The 17,739-nt window shown below is 48.9% G+C and overlaps 1 protein-coding gene across 1 annotated transcript in view; it reads right to left on the reverse strand.

Moving 5' to 3' along the window:
- Positions 1–17,739, reverse strand: part of LOC138503505 (tolloid-like protein 2) — a 189,435-nt gene that overhangs the window by 87,512 nt on the left and 84,184 nt on the right. Inside the window, exons 11-12 of the mRNA XM_069623290.1 lie at positions 15,558–15,642; positions 14,406–14,533 (exon numbers count right to left, since the gene is read on the reverse strand). Coding sequence (XP_069479391.1) covers positions 14,406–14,533; positions 15,558–15,642 — 213 coding nt within the window. The remainder of the gene's footprint in view (positions 1–14,405; positions 14,534–15,557; positions 15,643–17,739) is intronic.

Below are 17,739 nucleotides of genomic sequence, written 5' to 3' on the forward strand. Positions count from 1 at the left end.
GTGACGTCTTCCGAAAACTCTACGCGGTCCACGTAGAACTTCAGCGCTCTAGCCACATCCAGCGAGTGCAAAGTCCTTTCAGCCGGCGACGAAGGCGACGGGAAGAAAACAGGCAACACCAAGGGTTCGTTGAGGTGGAAGTCCGACGGCACCTTGGGCATGAAGGAGGGGTGCGTCCTGAGCACTACCCTTGTGTCGTGAAAAGTCAAGTACGGGGGCTTGCAGGAAAGGGCCTGGATCTCTCCCACCCGTCGTGCGGAGGTGATGGCCACAAGAAATGCTGTTTTCCACGACAAGAACTTCAACGGAGCTGAGTGCAGAGGCTCGAACGGAGGTCCCATGAGCTTGGTCAGCACCACGTTGAGCTCCCACGCCGGGGCCGGGGCCTTCACCGGCGAGAACGATCTGAGCAGTCCCTTCATGAATTCTTTCACCAGACGATGAGACCACAAAGACATCCGTCCCGTGGTTCTGGTGTATCGGGAGATCGCAGCAAGATGAATCTTGATGGAAGCGTGCGCCAGTCCAGCCTTGGCCAGCGTAAGCAGGTACGGCAGTACTTGAGGAGCCGTAATCCGTAGAGGGTTAATCTTCTGTGCGTGGCACCAGACAGAGAACCTCTTCCATTTGTGTCCGTAGCATTTAAGAGTTGAGGACGCCCTGGCCTTTGCAAGAACCTCTCTGCAGTCGGCTGGTATGTCGTAACCTCAAAACTCTAACGCTGCAGGAGCCAGGCCTGTAAGTTCAGCGACCTCGGGTCGTGATGGAGGATGGCGCCTCCTTCCCTGGAGAGAAGATCCACGTCCACTGGCAGCTTGATTGACGGGGACGCTGACAAGTCCAGAAGGTCCGGGAACCATATCTGCCTTGGCCACGCAGGTGCGACGAGGATCATCCTGCACCGTGACCTCTTGAGCTGGTTGATGAGCCGGATCAGCAGCAGCAATGGAGGGAACGCATATAGGAACAGGCCCTCCCAGGGGAACGAGAAAGCATCGCCCATGCTCCTCGGCTGGGGAAACCTGCTGGCGAACCTCCGGCACTTGGAGTTCGTCGCCGTCGCGAACAGATCGATCTGGGGTGTGCCCCACCGTCGGAAGAGGCGGTCCACTAGATCCTGTCGTAGTTCCCACTCGTGGCACGAGCGCAGCTCTCTGCTGAGCGAGTCGGCGATGGTGTTTTTTATTCCTGCCAGATGAAACGGCACCAGAAACATCCCTTGGGCGAAGGCCCAATGCCACAGGTCCTGCGCCTCCTTGGACAGGGCTGGGGATCTGGTACCGCCCTGCTTCCTGATGTAGAACATGGTGGTGGTGTTGTCGGAGAAGATCCTCACCACCTTGCCCTTGAGGGACGGAAGAAAGGACCCGAGGGCCCAAAACACTGCACGGAGTTCCAGGACGTTGATATGGAGGGACTTCTCCGTCGGGAGCCAAAGGCCCCTTGCGTGCAGATTTTCGGTGTGCGCTCCCCACCCTTCCAGGGAGGCATCCTTGGTCACTGTCTGCTGGTGGCCCGGGGGTCTGGAAGTCCATAGCCGCCGTCAGATGCGCACGGGTGCCCCACCACCGGATCGCTCGTCGGAATCTCTCGTCGAGTGTGATCCTGTCCTCGAAGCTGCCCGTGTCTGAATCCAGCGCGCATCCAGGAACTCCTGTAACGGGCGCATCCGAAGCCTGCACAGAAGACATTATTCCGAAGAGGGATTTGATGGACCTCACCCTGGCCACGTCCGCAACCAGCATCCGCTGCACCTTGCCCAAGATGGCCCTCGTCCTTTCCTCCGACGGAGAGGCCAGAAGCGCCACTGTGTCGAGTTTCGCTCCCAGAAACAGCGCGTCTTGCGCGGGCACCAGGTGGGACTTGGCGTAGTTTATGGAGAATCCCAGGTCCGTGAATAGTTGGACGGTCCTCGCCGTGTGCTCCGCGGCGAGTTCCCTTGCCTTTGCTCGAATGAGCCAGCCGTCCAGGTAGGGGTAGACGTGGATCCCCTCCAGGCGCAGCCGCGCCGCCACCGGTGCGAGGCACTTAGTGAACACCCTGGGTGCCGACCTCAATCCGAAGGGAAGGGCTCTGAACTGGTAGTGACGCCCTTGGACCACGAATCTGAGAAACATTCGGTGTCCCTTTAGGATGGGGATATGGAAGTAAGCATCCTCCAAATCCAACGACGACAGGAAATCGCCCTCCTCCAGCTGACCCAGGACGTGCTGGAGGGTGACCATCCGGAACTTCTGTGCCTTGATGAATTTGTTCAGTTGTCGTAGGTCCAGGATGGGACGCCATCTTCCCGTCTTCTTCTTCACGAGGAAGTATCTTGAGTAAACTCCGGAGCCCCGAAGCCTCTTTGGGACGAGCTCGATGGCGCCTTTCTTGAGCATCGCCTTTACCTCCAAGAGAAGTTGAGGGACGTGATGTTCCTTCCTGGCCATGGGGGGGACGCGTGGGCACTTCTTTAGAAACTCGAGCGCGTGACCCTGGGCCAGGGCGTCCAGCACCCAACAGTCGGTGGAGATGGACTCCCACACGCTGACGAAGCTTGCCAGCCGGCCTCCCACCGGGGTGCTTCGGTGGGGGCCCGACCCCACGGCCGGTTCAGTCCTGATTCAACAAGGCTTTGCCGCCTTGTCCTCCTTGGCGACGACGGCGGGGTCCGCCCGACTTGCCTCGTCCCCTGTAGGCTTCCTGTGACGACGAACGGGCCGCTTGACGATAGGTGGAAAATCCGCCGCCGGAACCTTTGGAGGCACCCTGCTTGCCTCCGCCGCTCCGAAAGGGCGGCAGTCGTTGCTGGAGAACACCAAGAGCCCGGGCCGTCTCCGTGTCCGTCTTGATGGCTTGTAGGGAATCGTCCACTGTTTTCCCAAACAGGTTGCTCCCGTCGAACGGCATGTCCAAGACTCTGGTCTGCACGTCCTGCCGGAGGTCAGTTGCCTTGAGCCATCCACGCCGTCTAAGGCACACGCCGTTGCCCAACTGGCGAAATCCAGTGTCAGCGATGTCCGTCGCTATCGTAATGCCATGGTCCGATGCCACTTCTCCTTCCTGCAAGAACTCTAGGGCATCCGCCCTCTTGTTGTCTGGTAAGAAGTCCAGCAGGGGGGCGATTTTGTACCACAACTCCCTGTCGTAGTGGGCTACGATAGCCAAGGCGTTGGCAGCCTTAATCGTCGTCGCTGCCGATGAGATGACTCTGCGTCCCATCGTGTCCAATTTCTTTCCCTCGCCGTCCGGCGGGGAGGTTGATGTAGAGGCCGAGCCCCCCCCCGCTTTCTTCCTGGCCGCCGCGGAGACGACCGAGTCCGGGGTCGGCTGTGCCCAAAGGCACAAGTGGGCCGTGTCCGGGACCCGGTACTTCTTCTAGTACTGATCCCTTCTCGCAGGCGTTGTGGATGGGTTCTTGAGGAGGGCGAGACCCTCATCCCAGATATCGTCCAGTAGAGGTACAGCGAGGACCGTCTTCCTCTTGGTCTCGCGCCGTTGATAAAGGAAACCTTCCTTCTTCTTCTCTTCCGGGCAGAGCTGGAAAAGTTCGGATGCCCTGGCGATCATGGCATGAAACGATCCAATCTCGTCGGGCGGGGAAGCCCGGGGAGGAGGTGACGACGGGAGATCCTCGTCGTCTGTACCCGTCGCGGCCGTGTCAGTCCCCGTATCATCCCCACGGGTCGTGGACAGGGAGGAGGGCTGAGCAGGGCGCGATGGTTGAAAAGGAGGTGGAGGAGGAATCCTTCTTCTCTTAGGAGGAGGGCTCCCAGAAGGGCCTGGCTCCGGGTCCCCTGTCGGGAGCGGTTCCTCCGTTGGTGGTAACGGCAACCTCGTCCTTATCTCCGAGCATAAGGACTGTATAGCCAACAAAATGGCAGCCGAGTTGTCTTGCGGCACTGGTTGAGGGGATTCCGACGGGCGGTCAGGAGCCCCGTCGGCACCCTCGACGTTATCGTCGTCTCCGACGTCAGGGTCCCTCCCGACGGGCTGGTCTTCTTCCACGCCAACGCCGTGGCTTAAGACTTCGATCAGCTCCTCCTCAGAGGTTGAGGCCGAATCCACAACGACCTCCTGCCCCCCCTTTTTCTTCTCCGTAGGAGGTTTCATGGGGGTCCTGTCGATGGGCATGAAAGAGGACTCCCTCCGCGGTGGCAGGGAGACTCTGGGCCCCGAGGTCGCCACCACTGGTGTAGCCTCCACAGGCTGAGCCAGGGCCGCCGCGACTGTCTCGATAGAGGCCTTGGCCGGGTGGATCAAGGCTTTCACCACCTTAGGTGCGCTCACCGCCTTCTCCTTGGGGGGAGGGTCACCACCTTTCTCCCCCTCCGATGGGGCCTTCGAGCTCGACCGGGGTCTTTCCAGGAGCTTCACCGGGTGCTCGGCCTTCCTCTTACCCGAGCCAGAGCGTTGGCTCGTGGTTGATGGCGCTGGGGAGGTTGCGCCCTGCCTGGCGCCCGTAGAGCCCGACCGTTCGGCGCTCCCGGTGCCAGTGGACTCGCTGTGCTTGGCCTTCTGTTGGGCCCCCGTCGCCAGGGCGCCCTCGAAGGTCTTAGAAGACCGCTCGGACTTCTTCTTCTTTTTCTCGCCTGACGGGCTCTTCCCTTCCAGCCAGTTGGCGAGACGCAGATGGCGGTCCTTCATGGTCCGCTCCGACATATTGCCGCAAAACGCACAGTACTTCTCCACGTGCGTCTTGTCCTCATGCAGGCAGTAGAGGCAAAGGGAGTGTTCATCCTCCTTAAATACATTTTGAAGCTGGCATCCAGGGCAGACCCTGAACAGCTTTCCGGGCGTCGAGCTTCCCTTCTCCTGGGCCATGCAGAGATGGGCCTGAGAAAATTCTGGAGTCCTCCAAAAGCGTGGCTCGACGAAATCTTCACCCTTGAGGGGCGTAGAAGAATCCGACACGGGTACCCGTTGATCGGATAAAGAAACGGTGGAGCTTGAGGCTCTTTTGACTGAAAAAGAGAAACTTTTCCTAAGAAAAAGCGCGAAAAAGGCACTAAAGCTCAAGAGCAATAGCACGAGGATCCCAACACTTGAACGTGCTGTAAAAATCTGAAGATGGCTGCCAGAGGCGGGGCTTAGGGAGATGGCAGTCATTGGCTGTGGTCAGTATTACGCAGAGATCAGTGATTGGTTACTACTACGAAAGACAGATCAGAAACGAAACTGATACTGATTTTTCTTTACCGAGGATTCCCAGCCTGACGACGGGGAATATTCATGAGCATGTGAATCCATGCCAGACCCCATGCTGGAGAATGATGTACACCCTATTTAGCAAGGCCAAATCCTTTTCATAATCTCCTGAAAGCGGAAGGAGGATCTGGGTATCATCTGCATAGTTAGTGTAGGTGATACCAAGATGATCCAAATCATCGAAAAGGGGCTTGGTAAATATGTTGTATAGTGTGGGGGAGACACAGGAGCCCTGAGGAACACTGCAGGTGATGGGTATAGGGTCAGCTGCCGCTGTGGTAGAAAAGACCCTCATGGTCCTACCATTAAGGAAGGATGTGATCCAGGTGATGGCTTCAGTGGAAAAGTGAGCTGAAGTGTGGAGGTGTGAGCATAGGACAGAGTGATCGACCAAATCAAAAGCTGCAGATAGGTCGAGGAGGAGGAGTAGGGCCGCTTGTCCGTTGTCTCTGAGCAGATCAATCTGAGCTTTCAGGTCAATGGGAGCAGTTTCGGTCCCATGTTGGGGACGGAATCCAGATTGTCTCGATCCTAGTAGGTTGTGTTCTTCCAGGTGCTTCTGTATTTGTACATAGGCAACCTTGTCCAGATTTTTTAGTAAAAAGGGAACAGTCGTTATCGGGCGGTAATTTGTGGGTATGGCTGGGTCAAGTGTGGGTTTTTTCAGTAGTGGGAGTACCCAAGATTGTTTTAGATTAGTAGGTATAGATCCAGTAGCAAATTTATCAATTTTGTGATAAAAGGTGAGAGATCACGGGCAGCATCTTTAATGAGCTGTGCAGGGCATAGGTCTCCCTGGCAGTTAGCTGGTTTCAGAGACAGGATAATTTTTTCAACTTCCAAAGTATTGACTTTAGAGAACTGGAAGCGGGTGGGGTTTGTGGACATAAGCTTCTCCGGCATTTTTGAGTTGAGGGTGTCATTCAAGGTGGCTCTTTTGCTGGAGATTTTACTTTGTAGAGGCACATTCTTATTTGCTAGGGCATTTTGGATTTCAGAGCACCAGTTTTTATCTTTGGTGCACGTGTCAAAGGGAGTTATGGGAGTTTCTATTTCTTCAAGGATGGCAAACAGTTCTGTCATGTTGGATTTAGCTTGGGATATGCAAGAGTCAAAGGAGACTCGTTTGGCCAGGTAGATTTCTTTTTTGTAGAGTGCAGTTGGTTTAGAGAGTTCAATTTTGTTGGAGACTGAAAGGGATTTTTTCCAAATGGCCTCACAGCACAACGGATGAGGGTTGAGGTTGTAGTATTAAAAATGATAAATACTAGAGACCCAGAGCTATTCACAGGATCATGGGTCTTGGAGCTAAGTGATGTGTTCGCACCTGAGCTCGGTATAGCTCCAGAATTCATCCAAAGGTTCCCTACTCGGGTACACATCACACCAGCAAAGCTACCCTTGTCACTTTACCACTGCGCTGCTCTCCCTTGCCACTCTGCTTGATACAATTGATAAATGGGTCAAGTCGCACCAGGAAGGGTGCTTCCAATGCAAAAGCCAGTAGTGGCAATAGTAGAGATGGGGATATTCCCAAACCACTTAAATGGATCTTTATGTATATGTCAATGCTATTCTCTCCTCTCTAAACATAATTCATTCTATACCATTACTTTTCACACACACCAATTTGTTAATGTTAATCTCAAAGGTATTTGTATCGTGCACCGTCACCACTGGAGTGGTGCCCCGGCCTTCTGGCGGATCTGAAAAGGATGGGGGGGGGTAGTAGGGTGCAGTTGGAATAGGAAAGTGAGAGTTGTAATGTACTGTTGGCAGCTTCAGTTCGGTTTGCACCATTCACTGAGCTTAAGTGTGATTTTCGGGTCAGTGTGACTTCCCATGTGCGGCTGTAAGGGGTTATGTGTTGTTAGTCTGTTGTTGCAGTGTGGTGAAGTAGGTGCGTATTGCTGTGCAGAGATGTGGTTGTATGGGTTTCTGTATGGGAAGTGTATGTGGAAAGTTCAGGTTTTACAGTTGGGTTAGCAGGTTTTGTCTTTGCGTTTGTGTGCTTAACATCTATGATTATCCTGTGTGTTTGGTATTGTGGTTTGTCCGCTTAGTTAGCGGGCATGTTGAGGGGTGGTAGTTTCCTCTGTGTTACTCTAGTGGTATGTCTACCTGGCTGATGCTGGCGTGTTCTCGCCCCGGGTTGGTGATGATTGGGATAGAGGGTTCAGGTCACTCTCTGCCCGTCCTTTGCAGGTTCCTTACCTACCTAAGTTTCCTATGTGGACATGGGTTGTTGGGGTGCCCTCCCCCCATCCTCCGGTTAGGGAAAATTAAGTTAGGGTCACACCTTAGGTTCTTGTCTTCCGTTGGGTGCATGCTTCCTAATAGTGTCTTCTGGTTCTGGAGCAACAAGCCAGGTTTTGAGCAGTTTCCTGAATTCCAGGTGACCCCTTGTGCTGCATATGTTTTTTGGTAGGTCATTCCAGGTGCTTGCTGCCAGGTGAGAGAAAGATGATCTTCTGAATTTTCTTTTATTTTATGGTTTTGGTTTTAAGCAAATGTTGTTGCTTGATCTGAGTGGTCTTGTCAGACAGTAGATGGTTATTTTCTCATTTAGGGAGTCTGCTCCTTGGCCGTGGATTGTTCTGTGCGCTATGCAAATTGTTTTGAATTTTATTCGCTGTTTTATTGGTTACCAATGTAGCATTTTCAGTACTGGGGTAATGTGTTCTCTTCATGGTAGTTTGAGCAGGAGTCTGGCCGCTGCGTTTTGGATGCGCTGAAGTTTCTTTAACAGTCGTTCTGGCATTCCTAAGGATAGGCTGTCGGCGTAGTCTACTCTGGACATGATGAGTGCGATGATGGTGAGTGTTTTGTGGGTAAAAGAAAGGAATGGTAGGGTCCTTTTTACCATGTTTAGGGGGAAGAAACATTTCTTGATTATGGCGTTTAATTGTGGCTTGAGTGTCAGTTCATTGTCCATCAAGACTCCCAAATTTTTCACTATCGTTGATAGAGTTGGTGTTCCAAGTTCCATTGGCCATGGGATGTAGTGATTGTTTTCCCCGCTTTTGGATATGATAATTATTTTTGTTTTGCCCGGGTTCAGTTTGAGGCTGTTGGTGTTCATCCAGCCGGAGAGTTCTTGTAGGCAGTCTTCCAGCGCTGTGTTTCCTTCCTGTGTATCTTGTATTTTGTAGACAATCTGTGTGTCATCAGCATAGTTGTAGCATGTGAGGCCATATTTTTTTAAAGAGCTTGATTAATGGTGCCAGGTATATGTTGAAAAGCAATGGGGATAAGGAGAATCCTTGTGGTACTCCGCAGGTGCATACTCTTGGGGTGGATTTGAAAGGTTTGATCCATACAGTTTATGTTCTGCTTGTTAAGAAGGATTTTAGCCATAGTAGGGCTAGTTCAGTGATTCCTATTCCTTCCAATCACCCAATTAGGATGTCGTGGTTGACTGTGTCAAATGCTGCGGAGAGATCTCAGATTGAGAGCAGTGCCGTTTCTGTTCCTATCATTGTTCTGAAGCCTACTTGTGCTTGATCCAGCAGTAGGTTTTCTTCTATGAATTCTTGTGTTATTCTGTAGACGTATGTTTCAAGTAGTTTTGCTGGGCACGGGATGTTTGCGATAGGTCTGTAGTTGGAGAGGTCCTCCATGTTTCCTGCTGTGTCCTTGAGTAGTGGCTTGATGTATGCTGATTGGAATGAGCTCTGTACTTTTCCTGTTGAAATTGATTGGTTGAAAAGGTTTCTTTAGTATTCCATGGGTTTTCCTTGTGTGAGGAGTGATTTGTGTATATCTGGTGGGCAGGGATTCATGGGGAAGCCTGCTTTGTTGCTATGGTTTACAAGCTTGCCAAATGTCTCAGCTAATATTTGGGGGACGCTTCGGAGTTTATTCGGGTGATCCTCAGATGGCTGGGTAGGTTGCATGTTGTAGTTGCTTAGTCTGCTTTGTATGATATGTTGGATGGTGGCAATTTTGTTTTTGAAGTAGTCTGCAAGGTTGTTGCATAATTTCAGTGAAGGTGTTGGTGTGTCGCTGTAGCCAGGGGGCTTTCTCATTTTGTTTATGATTTTAAACAGTTCTTTTTGGGTGTTGGCGCTTTGGTGATTCGTTTTCATAGTATTTCTTCTTGGCCTTATGGATTTCCCTTTTGTAGGAGTGGATATGTTGTTGGAATTGTAATAGGTAATTTTGTTTCCTTTGTTCTAGTTCAAGCTTCCTGTTTTTTCTTTTCCTGGTGCTGAGTAGCGGTGTAAACCATTTTGCTGTTGCTCTTTTGCACGATGGGGTAAAAGGTTTTTCCTTGGCGAGCTCGTCTATTGTTCTGGTGATCCACTTGTGCAGTAGTTCTGTTTTTCTGTTAAGGTGAGGTTCATCCAGAGTCATTGCCGGTGGTTTGTTCGTTTCCAGTAGTTCTACTAGGTTGCTATTTTTAACGGTCCTCCAGTTTCTTTTCATGATAGTCACAAGTTTGTCGGGTTTTTTAGTTGTTGATGTGGCAAGCATGATCACGAAGAGGATGATAAGGCGGTCGCTCCAGAGGATCTGTATTGGTGGCACCATGGTGATGAGGTTTTTGTTTGTGAATATTACATCTAGTGTATGTCCCACTGCATAAGTTGCTCCTTTGACTAGCTGATGTAATTTCATTGTCCTCAGTTGTTTGGCTAGTAATTTCTGTGTGTTATTGGTTTCTTTGTCATACCAGATGTAGAAGTCTCCAAGAGATTATCAGGTGTTCCTGTTCTATGGCTAGGTTGAAGATGGCTTCAGTGAAAGAATCCACAAAGTTTGTATCGAATGTCAGTGGTCTGCATAGCAGGAGGAATTTGAGGTTTGTCTTTGGGTTTGCTGTTAGGAGAAGGCTTAGGGATTTGCAGTTTTTTATGGTTAGTTGTTCTTCAGTTTCAATTCTCAGGTGTTCCTTGTGCCAGTCCTCTTTTGTTTTTCCTGTTTGCTTGTGAGCACTTGAAGTTGCCAGGGAGGCAGTCATGGAAAGTAATTTTGTAGTTGTCGTCTAGCCATGTTTCGATTATGAATAAGATGTAGATACCTTTATCGCACAAAAGGTCGTAGATCTCTGTAGCTTTCTTGGACATTGATCTGGCCTTGCTTAGGTTGCAATGGATCTTTTTGATGAGGTTAGGTTTGTTTTTTGATCATACGGTTCTTTAGTTGGAGTGCTTCTGTGTTGTTGTCATAGATCAGTTGGTGATCCGCTGAGTCTGCTTCATTGTTGAGGCAGTCTGTTAGGTTGATGGTTGGGTTGATGAATTCTTCTTTTTCGTCGTCTTCTATGTTTTGATGGGCTTGCTGGTGGTGACTTGTTGTTTTTGTGATGTAAGGAGTGAGGACTTTGGTTTCATACCTTCCTATTCTGGAGTACTCTCTTCTTTTTGCGGGGTTCCAATTGGTTGTCGGCATGTCTGGATCTGTTGGTGGCATTGGAGTGTCGAGGTGTTGCGGGTGTTGCGAGGTACGGTGTAAGATATAGGGATTTTTCTCCTCTCATGTTGTTTGTTCTGTTGGTTGTAGTATTTGTTGGGGAGTGCTCTGTATTCGTGGTGGTTTCTCCTTGGGGGGTGAGGGGGTGGATCTGGTCTGTTTGTTCCTTGTTCAGATTCCCTTTGGTGGCGTCCAGCTCTGTTTCGGGGCATTTTGTGGTCCTTGGTAGTAGGGTTGGTAAGGTATTGTGGTTACTGGGGCGGTAGCCCACCTGTAGGGCCTTGTGTGGCGTGGCTGGTTTTGACTTTTATCCTCTTATGTGTGTGGTAGCTGGGTGTCCTCTATGGGTGGTTGTCCAATTAGTGGGTTAGGTTTTGGATTTCCTCTATCTATGGGTGGCCTGTCTAGGTGGGGTTCTGGCAGGGTACTATATGTTGAAAGTGGGCAGCGCAGTTGGATATGTGCAGAGGGTGACTGGTTCCTAGTTAACTTGGGGAGTGACCTGGCTACAGGTACTTGCTTTAAGTGATTTTTAGGTGTTCCTGGGTGAAATGCAGGCCTAGGTTTCGCAGATGGCAGGCAGTGGGAGAGCACTCCTAGATTTGAGATCACTAGATAGTGGGAGAAAAGGTCTAGGAGTCACAGTATGGCAGTCAATTGAGATGAAAACACACCTAAGTGTGAGATTTCTAGACAGTGGGAGAAGAGGCCTAGGTGTCACAAAATGGCAGTTAATTGAGACGAAAAACACACCCAGATTCAAGACTCTTAGATAGTGGGAGAAAAGGCCTAGGTTTCGCAAAAAATGGCAGTCAGTTGAGAAATAACACACCTAGATTTGAGATACATAGACAGTGGGAGAAAAGGCCTAGGTGTCACAAAATGGCAGCTAATTGAGACGAAAACACACCTAGATTTGAGACTCTTAGATAGTGGGAGAAAAAGACTTGGTTTCACTATGCAGTGGACGCTTCAATGTGTGCCTGTAAATTGGGTGTACACTGGGCTCCTCAGAGTGTGTCCTAGCTGTATATGTTTAGTGGGTGAAGTACTTATTGCAGTGGTGGTGGTTTAAGATGGGCTGCAAGTAAATGTGGCAATCACTACCAGTAGTTCTCCCTACATTGTCCATTGAGGCAGGTTGACGGCTGCCTGGTCCTCTTTTTCAACTTGTGGGTGCTATCTGATGCTGCTTATGCTGTTCATGGGTGGAATTATGTCTTGGCAACCACCCAAGAGAGTCAAGGTGGGAGCAAGCAAGCTTGTTGGCAGCTGCTTGATGAATAGGTGGGCTTGTCCCTGCAGCTGGATATAAGCTGCTGAGTACTGCTTTACGTGTTGCTTGAGGTCAGCATGGGGTGGATTCGGGCCAGGGTATAGGGGCCAAGTGGGCTCTCTTGTTTGAGTATGTGTGCAGGGCTTAGGTCCGGTGGCAGTGATTTTCGATAGTACTTATTGGTGGGTGGTGGCCTGCTTTCCCTGCTGACACCTGCAGAAACCTCTCTGGGTTGATTCTTGGCAATTGCCCTTTGACTTGGGGTCCTTAGCCGCAGGGGCTGAACCTCCAGAAGGCTGCCCTAGCACTCTCAGTCTTGAGAAGATGTTGGTCCAATCAGGGCAGGGGGGAGCGGTTAGACCTAGGAAGCCACAGGGGAGACTGGGGTGACCAGGGAGCAAAATACAATTTCAAATGCAGAGAAAAAAACAGTCACAGAAATGCAAAAAAATAACTTTTCCTTTCCTTAAAAAAAGGATGCACGGCTAAGGCCACCAGGGACAACAATTATCCCAAGAACCTACAGCTGAGAAATGCTGTTGGTGTTGCAGAGAGGTTCCTACACCCTCTCACAGGACTAACCCCTTGTTCTGCTGGCCAATGGGGCTACTGTGGGTGAGGAGGGAGGAGGGGGCCGGGGGAGCAGGAAGTAGGGAAAGGGGACGGTGGGTTCAGGTGCGCTAGTGCACACAAATGCAAAAATGGGCTAAGGCCACCAGGGACAACACTTACCCCAAGCACCTGCAGTTGTAAAACGCTGCTGGGGCTACAGAGAGGATCCTACACCCTCGCTCAGTACTAAACACTCGGCCTGCTGGCCAATGGGGTTATGCTGGGTGGGGAGGGAGGAGGGGGCAGGAAAGCAGGAAGTGGGGCTATGGGGCAGTGGATTCAGGTGCACTAGTGCGCACAAATGCAACAAAAATACTTTTCTTTCCCTTAAAAAAGGATGCGTGGCTAAGGCCTCCATGGACAAAATTTACCCCAAGCACCAGCTGCTGAAAAACGGTGCTGGGGCTGGAGAGAGGGTCCTACAACCTTGCTCAGGACTAAACCCTCGGCCTACTGACCAATGGCGCTACAGTGGGTGGAGAGGGAAGAGGGAGACGATGGATTCAGTTGAGCTAGGGTGCACAAATGCAAACAATTGCTTTTCTTTGACTTAAAAAAAGGATGCGTGGCTAGCAGCCAGGGACAACACTTACCCCAAGCACCTGCAGCTGAAATTACGCTGCTGGGGCTGCAGAGAGGGTCCTACACCCTCGCTCAGGACTAAACACTTGGCCTGCTGGCCAATGGGGCTACGGTGGGTGGGGAGGGAGGAGAATTAACGTAATTCATTCTATACCATTAGTTTTCACCCACAGTCATTTGGGTTGAAGCACCACCTATATGCCAAAACGAAACTGGACATAGCTATAACAATGTAGTAATGTCAGGCTGTGATACAAAATATGCCTTGAAATATTAAAGTCGCCTGCGTTGGTGAAAGGCAACTTATTGCAAAACATGCTTTAGGTGGTAACTTGGGGCATAGATAAGAGTACATTTGCAGCAAATGCTGTTTTGTGAAGCACACTAATCCAGAAACATTTGTCAAAGCAGTTATGACTTAAATACTGCCAAACTCAAATACCGTTACGGAATTTGGTAAAACCCCAGTGAGAGTAATGGTATGCATGATTTAGAATTAGGCGGTCCCTTCAGTTTCAGAATTTGGAGTCTCATTAGACGCCACTGGGGATTGCATATTAGCATCAGTTTTCCCCAATTTCGACCCTCCTTGGACTCCACTGGGGTTTCCATATTAGCACACACAGTAATGGAGTTGTGTTGTGGAAATGCATTCCACACAAAAGCATGTGGATTTGTCGAGTTTCAAGATTGGAACCCTGAATTTGATGGTGCAGTAAAAGTGTGAGTAATCGCATTACCAGCGCTTTCTTTTTTACCACACTGTCAACCACATACTGAGGCCCTCTGAGTACAGTTTGGAAGAACATGTACAACAGTTTTATGGTGAGAAGGGAGATGTGTGACATAAACTATGGACGCTTGGTTTGCTGAAGTGTTGTCATGGAATGTGCAGGGAGGTTATGTCATCAGTGGAGGTATTGAAGGGGGTCAGTTGATGGGGATATAAAAGATTAGCAGAGCTCATATGGTTGGAGACCTACCGAGTTAAGAATACATGCTGCGTACTCTTTCAGCATGGGACTATCATTACAGAGAGCTTACGTGATTAATTGATAAAGGATTATGAAAGAATGAACTATCAAATGACCGAATGCATGATTGACAGTACAAACAAAACAATTTCTTAACATTTTTGAATCTTGAACCAATTGTGTGAAGTATGTTAGCAGACAAATGCTGGGAGTCTTAACATCTCAGGGGCGCTTTAGATGCCAAGGGCCTAGGATGCAGAGTGGATGCATAACAGTTCTAACAGTTTAAGGAGGGCAGTAAGGGTGGTCTAGCTGAGCCCTCAATTAGTGGCACCGGGCAAGAAAAGGGCACTTACTGCAGCTGTAGAGCTTGTTGATCTTGGCTATATCCAGGTTGCTCATTCCAAACCTTTGACCGATGGGGACATTAGGGTCAGGTTTTGGGATTATTGTGTCTTGTCCAGCCCTATTAGTCAAGGCATTTCTATTGCAAAGAAGAAGATCGATAAGAAAATGCATAAGACTTAAGTGATTAATACCAGTATGTACAAAAAGCTTTGATTATGTAACATTTTATAACTATTAGCATTCTGAGCTATGTCAAGACAAGCAGTAAGGCTGTCTACTTCACTATCATCTTTACTGCCATACCCCCCAGTGTGACGTCATGAAGCCCAGTAAATTTGAGGAAGAGTGACACTTCTAAGGAATATTACCCTGCTTCTATTAGTACAACACCCTTAAAATGCAACATCAACCCCACCCCAAAACCAGATACAGTGGAATGTGTGAATGTGCTAACAGGATTATTTCTAGTTCATTTACATGATCTCTTGCTAATAAACGGAAGCTTACATCATTGATACGCCAACTGCTGACATTATATCTGAGAGAGTTCTAGGATATCCGCCTATGCATAAGGTAAATTACTGTAAAAAGTGCCAGAATCTGAGGGCACTCCTAAAGCTCATGTGATCACTGATGGGTCGTAGATGGATGAATAGGTTGCACAGGCCTGCACCCTGGAAAGGGAAGAAGTAAGCACCAGACATGCCGTTATCACACGTAAGAGGATGGCATACAGGTCTACCAGGACCAAAGAGTGTGCTGTGGCTGTTACAGTGGAACTCCAATTGCCAGAAGAGGAGGCCAGTGCCATAGCATAAGGGCTAGGCCTAGGGATAATCATTCCAGCCTCTATACATTCTACTTCCCTTTCACTAAATATCTAAGATATGCCTCTTCTCTATAGTTCTGTCTACACAGTGACCCCGTAAAAGCCCCGTGTATATTCTCCTTTGCTAAATGCCAACTTTTTATTTTTATAGAGAAACGTCGGTTCCTTGAGTCTGCTCCCTTCGTCACTACTGCCCGAGATGAGAGAGAAAAAGAAACATGCGCCCATCCCTCAAAATGCGTGTACCCTCTCTATCAACATGAGGACCCACCCTGTGATATCTTGCTACACAGTTCTGCGTATTTCACACATCAGCCCTGACTGTCATTACCTGCCATAGTGCATCACTGAACCGTAGTCATAAGCAAGACCCAGGGTGTTGGCGTTCATCTCCTTGTTAAAGTTGGGCTGATCATCTGAAAGGAACAGTAACAATGACTATGATAAACAATTAGAACTCAATGTCTGGCTGCATATATACTTTACTCATTGTTCAGAGATGATTCCATGTTTTCCAAATAAAGAGCAGCATCGCCAGCACACCACCTTGACACACACAGATTTTACTTTTACAAATACTTAGTATCAGTGGCTTAACCTTTTGGAGGACATGCCCTTAGAGCAAAGTAATTGAAAATGATGCCCCGGTTACATGGAATCAACTGATCAGTTTGTGCTTCCGCCTATTTTTTCAAAATGAGACCGTTTCCTAGTCATCCCATAAATGTAATTATGTTGAGCAACCCATGATACTGCAGTGAGCATCTTTTCATGACTCATTGATAAAAATGTACCCTTATTTCTGTTTTAGTGAATCCTATGTTTTCAGAAAGAGGCACTCATAGGCAGTGTGGTGTCCCTTTAAGTGAGACACAAGGCAGAGTGATGTAACTCTGCAATGTATACTGTATAATAAATGGCTTCGCATCAAGGCGCTCGTCAGAGCACGCATGGATCCCGGACGGGAATCAGTGTCTTGTTTGTCATCTGTGGGGGCTGGATGGACTCAAGATGCAGTAGGCCACACACTAGGGGGCCATTCTTACAGCCATTACAAAAATGTGCAGTTTGCATCTGTGTTGTAACCGCTGAAAGGGTGCACAGGCATGTCAGAACATTCATGTGTGGTGTGGACTGCCCACAACACAATGTGAGTGAGCTTTACATGAAAACGTACACCATCATAAACAAAGTGCTGTGTAATAAAATAGACATTGATTAATACCAAGAACTAAATGGAGGAGTTTTCGAGGAAAGGAAGGCTGCACATTATGAGTCAGATGGCAGGACTGGCAGAAAGAATAAGAAGACTATGCAGGAAGTGGGAAAGCATTCCACAGGTTGGGGTCATTAAGCTCTGAACAGAGCACAACTAGCTTGAGGAAAGGAGAAGGAGAATGGAGGGAGAAATTCAGATGAGGGAAAGATTCCAGAGACGACAAAAAGTGGGTTCTAATGCATGAAGATATTTTAAAATAAAAAAGGAGAAAATAAAACGGAAAACATAACTGATAGGGAAGCCAGCAAAGACTGAAGGCAAATTGCAAGTTATGAGAGGACCAGGTAATAGATAAGGGTGAGACTTTTAGATGACTGAAAATTACAGTGGAATTGCTAAATATTATAGTTAAGTTAGAATCAACAAGAGTGGGCAGGTGTGAATAGATAGAATATAATAGATAGTCAAGATGGAGGGACTGAGGCAACAAGTTTGATTTGACAAACACTTCAGGCAAATATGGCATCAAGGAGACATTGAGTGAATAAAGATGAAGAGACAAAGATCTGAGAGTCATTGGCACAATAGGAAGACGAAAGGTGAGCTGAGAGAAAAATGTATTTGGAAACAATAAGGGGACATGCATGAATCCCAAAGAGATCGTGGCGTGTAATCAAAGGCCCCAAATTAACAGAACTGAAGGGCCCACTGGAAAAATGACCTGCCAGCCTTCATACAAAAAAAAAACCTCACACTGAAAATGGGCCAATTTAGGCAGACTGTGGGAGTTCTGCAAGTAACACAAGAAAGTGCAATGTGGAAAAGGCTTATCTGTCATTACTAAAGAAAAATCAGCCTTTTAATTCATGGTGTTGGAAGAAAATCAAAGGCCCGTTCCACATGAAAAGCAGGATTTGCAAATACTGAGACGAAAATGGCTTTACATGTGTGTTTGCAGTTCGAAAGCAAGACATGAGAAAAATGTTCCCCTGCTAACATACAAATGTCAGGCAAAAGACAGTGGGCCTCATTACACGGTAGGCGGTAAGGGTTTACCGGTACCAGTATTTTACCGGTACCGGTAAACCCTTACCGCCTTACTACGAGGTCCCTTTGCGGGTTGGTACATTAACACCTGCCAAAGGGACCGGGGTGCTAATTACAGTACCGCAATTTGCGGTACCGTAATTAGTGCCTTCCCCATTCCCATTATGCCCTATGGGGCAAAAATGGGAATGGGGAAGGGCAATGGAGGAAGGAGGAATTACCGCCTTCCCAGCCTTGGAATAGGGCG

This window comes from Ambystoma mexicanum, chromosome 11 (assembly GCF_040938575.1).
Source record: "Ambystoma mexicanum isolate Mex_15411 chromosome 11, UKY_AmexF1_1, whole genome shotgun sequence".
Classification (NCBI taxonomy): Eukaryota; Metazoa; Chordata; class Amphibia; order Caudata; family Ambystomatidae; genus Ambystoma; species Ambystoma mexicanum.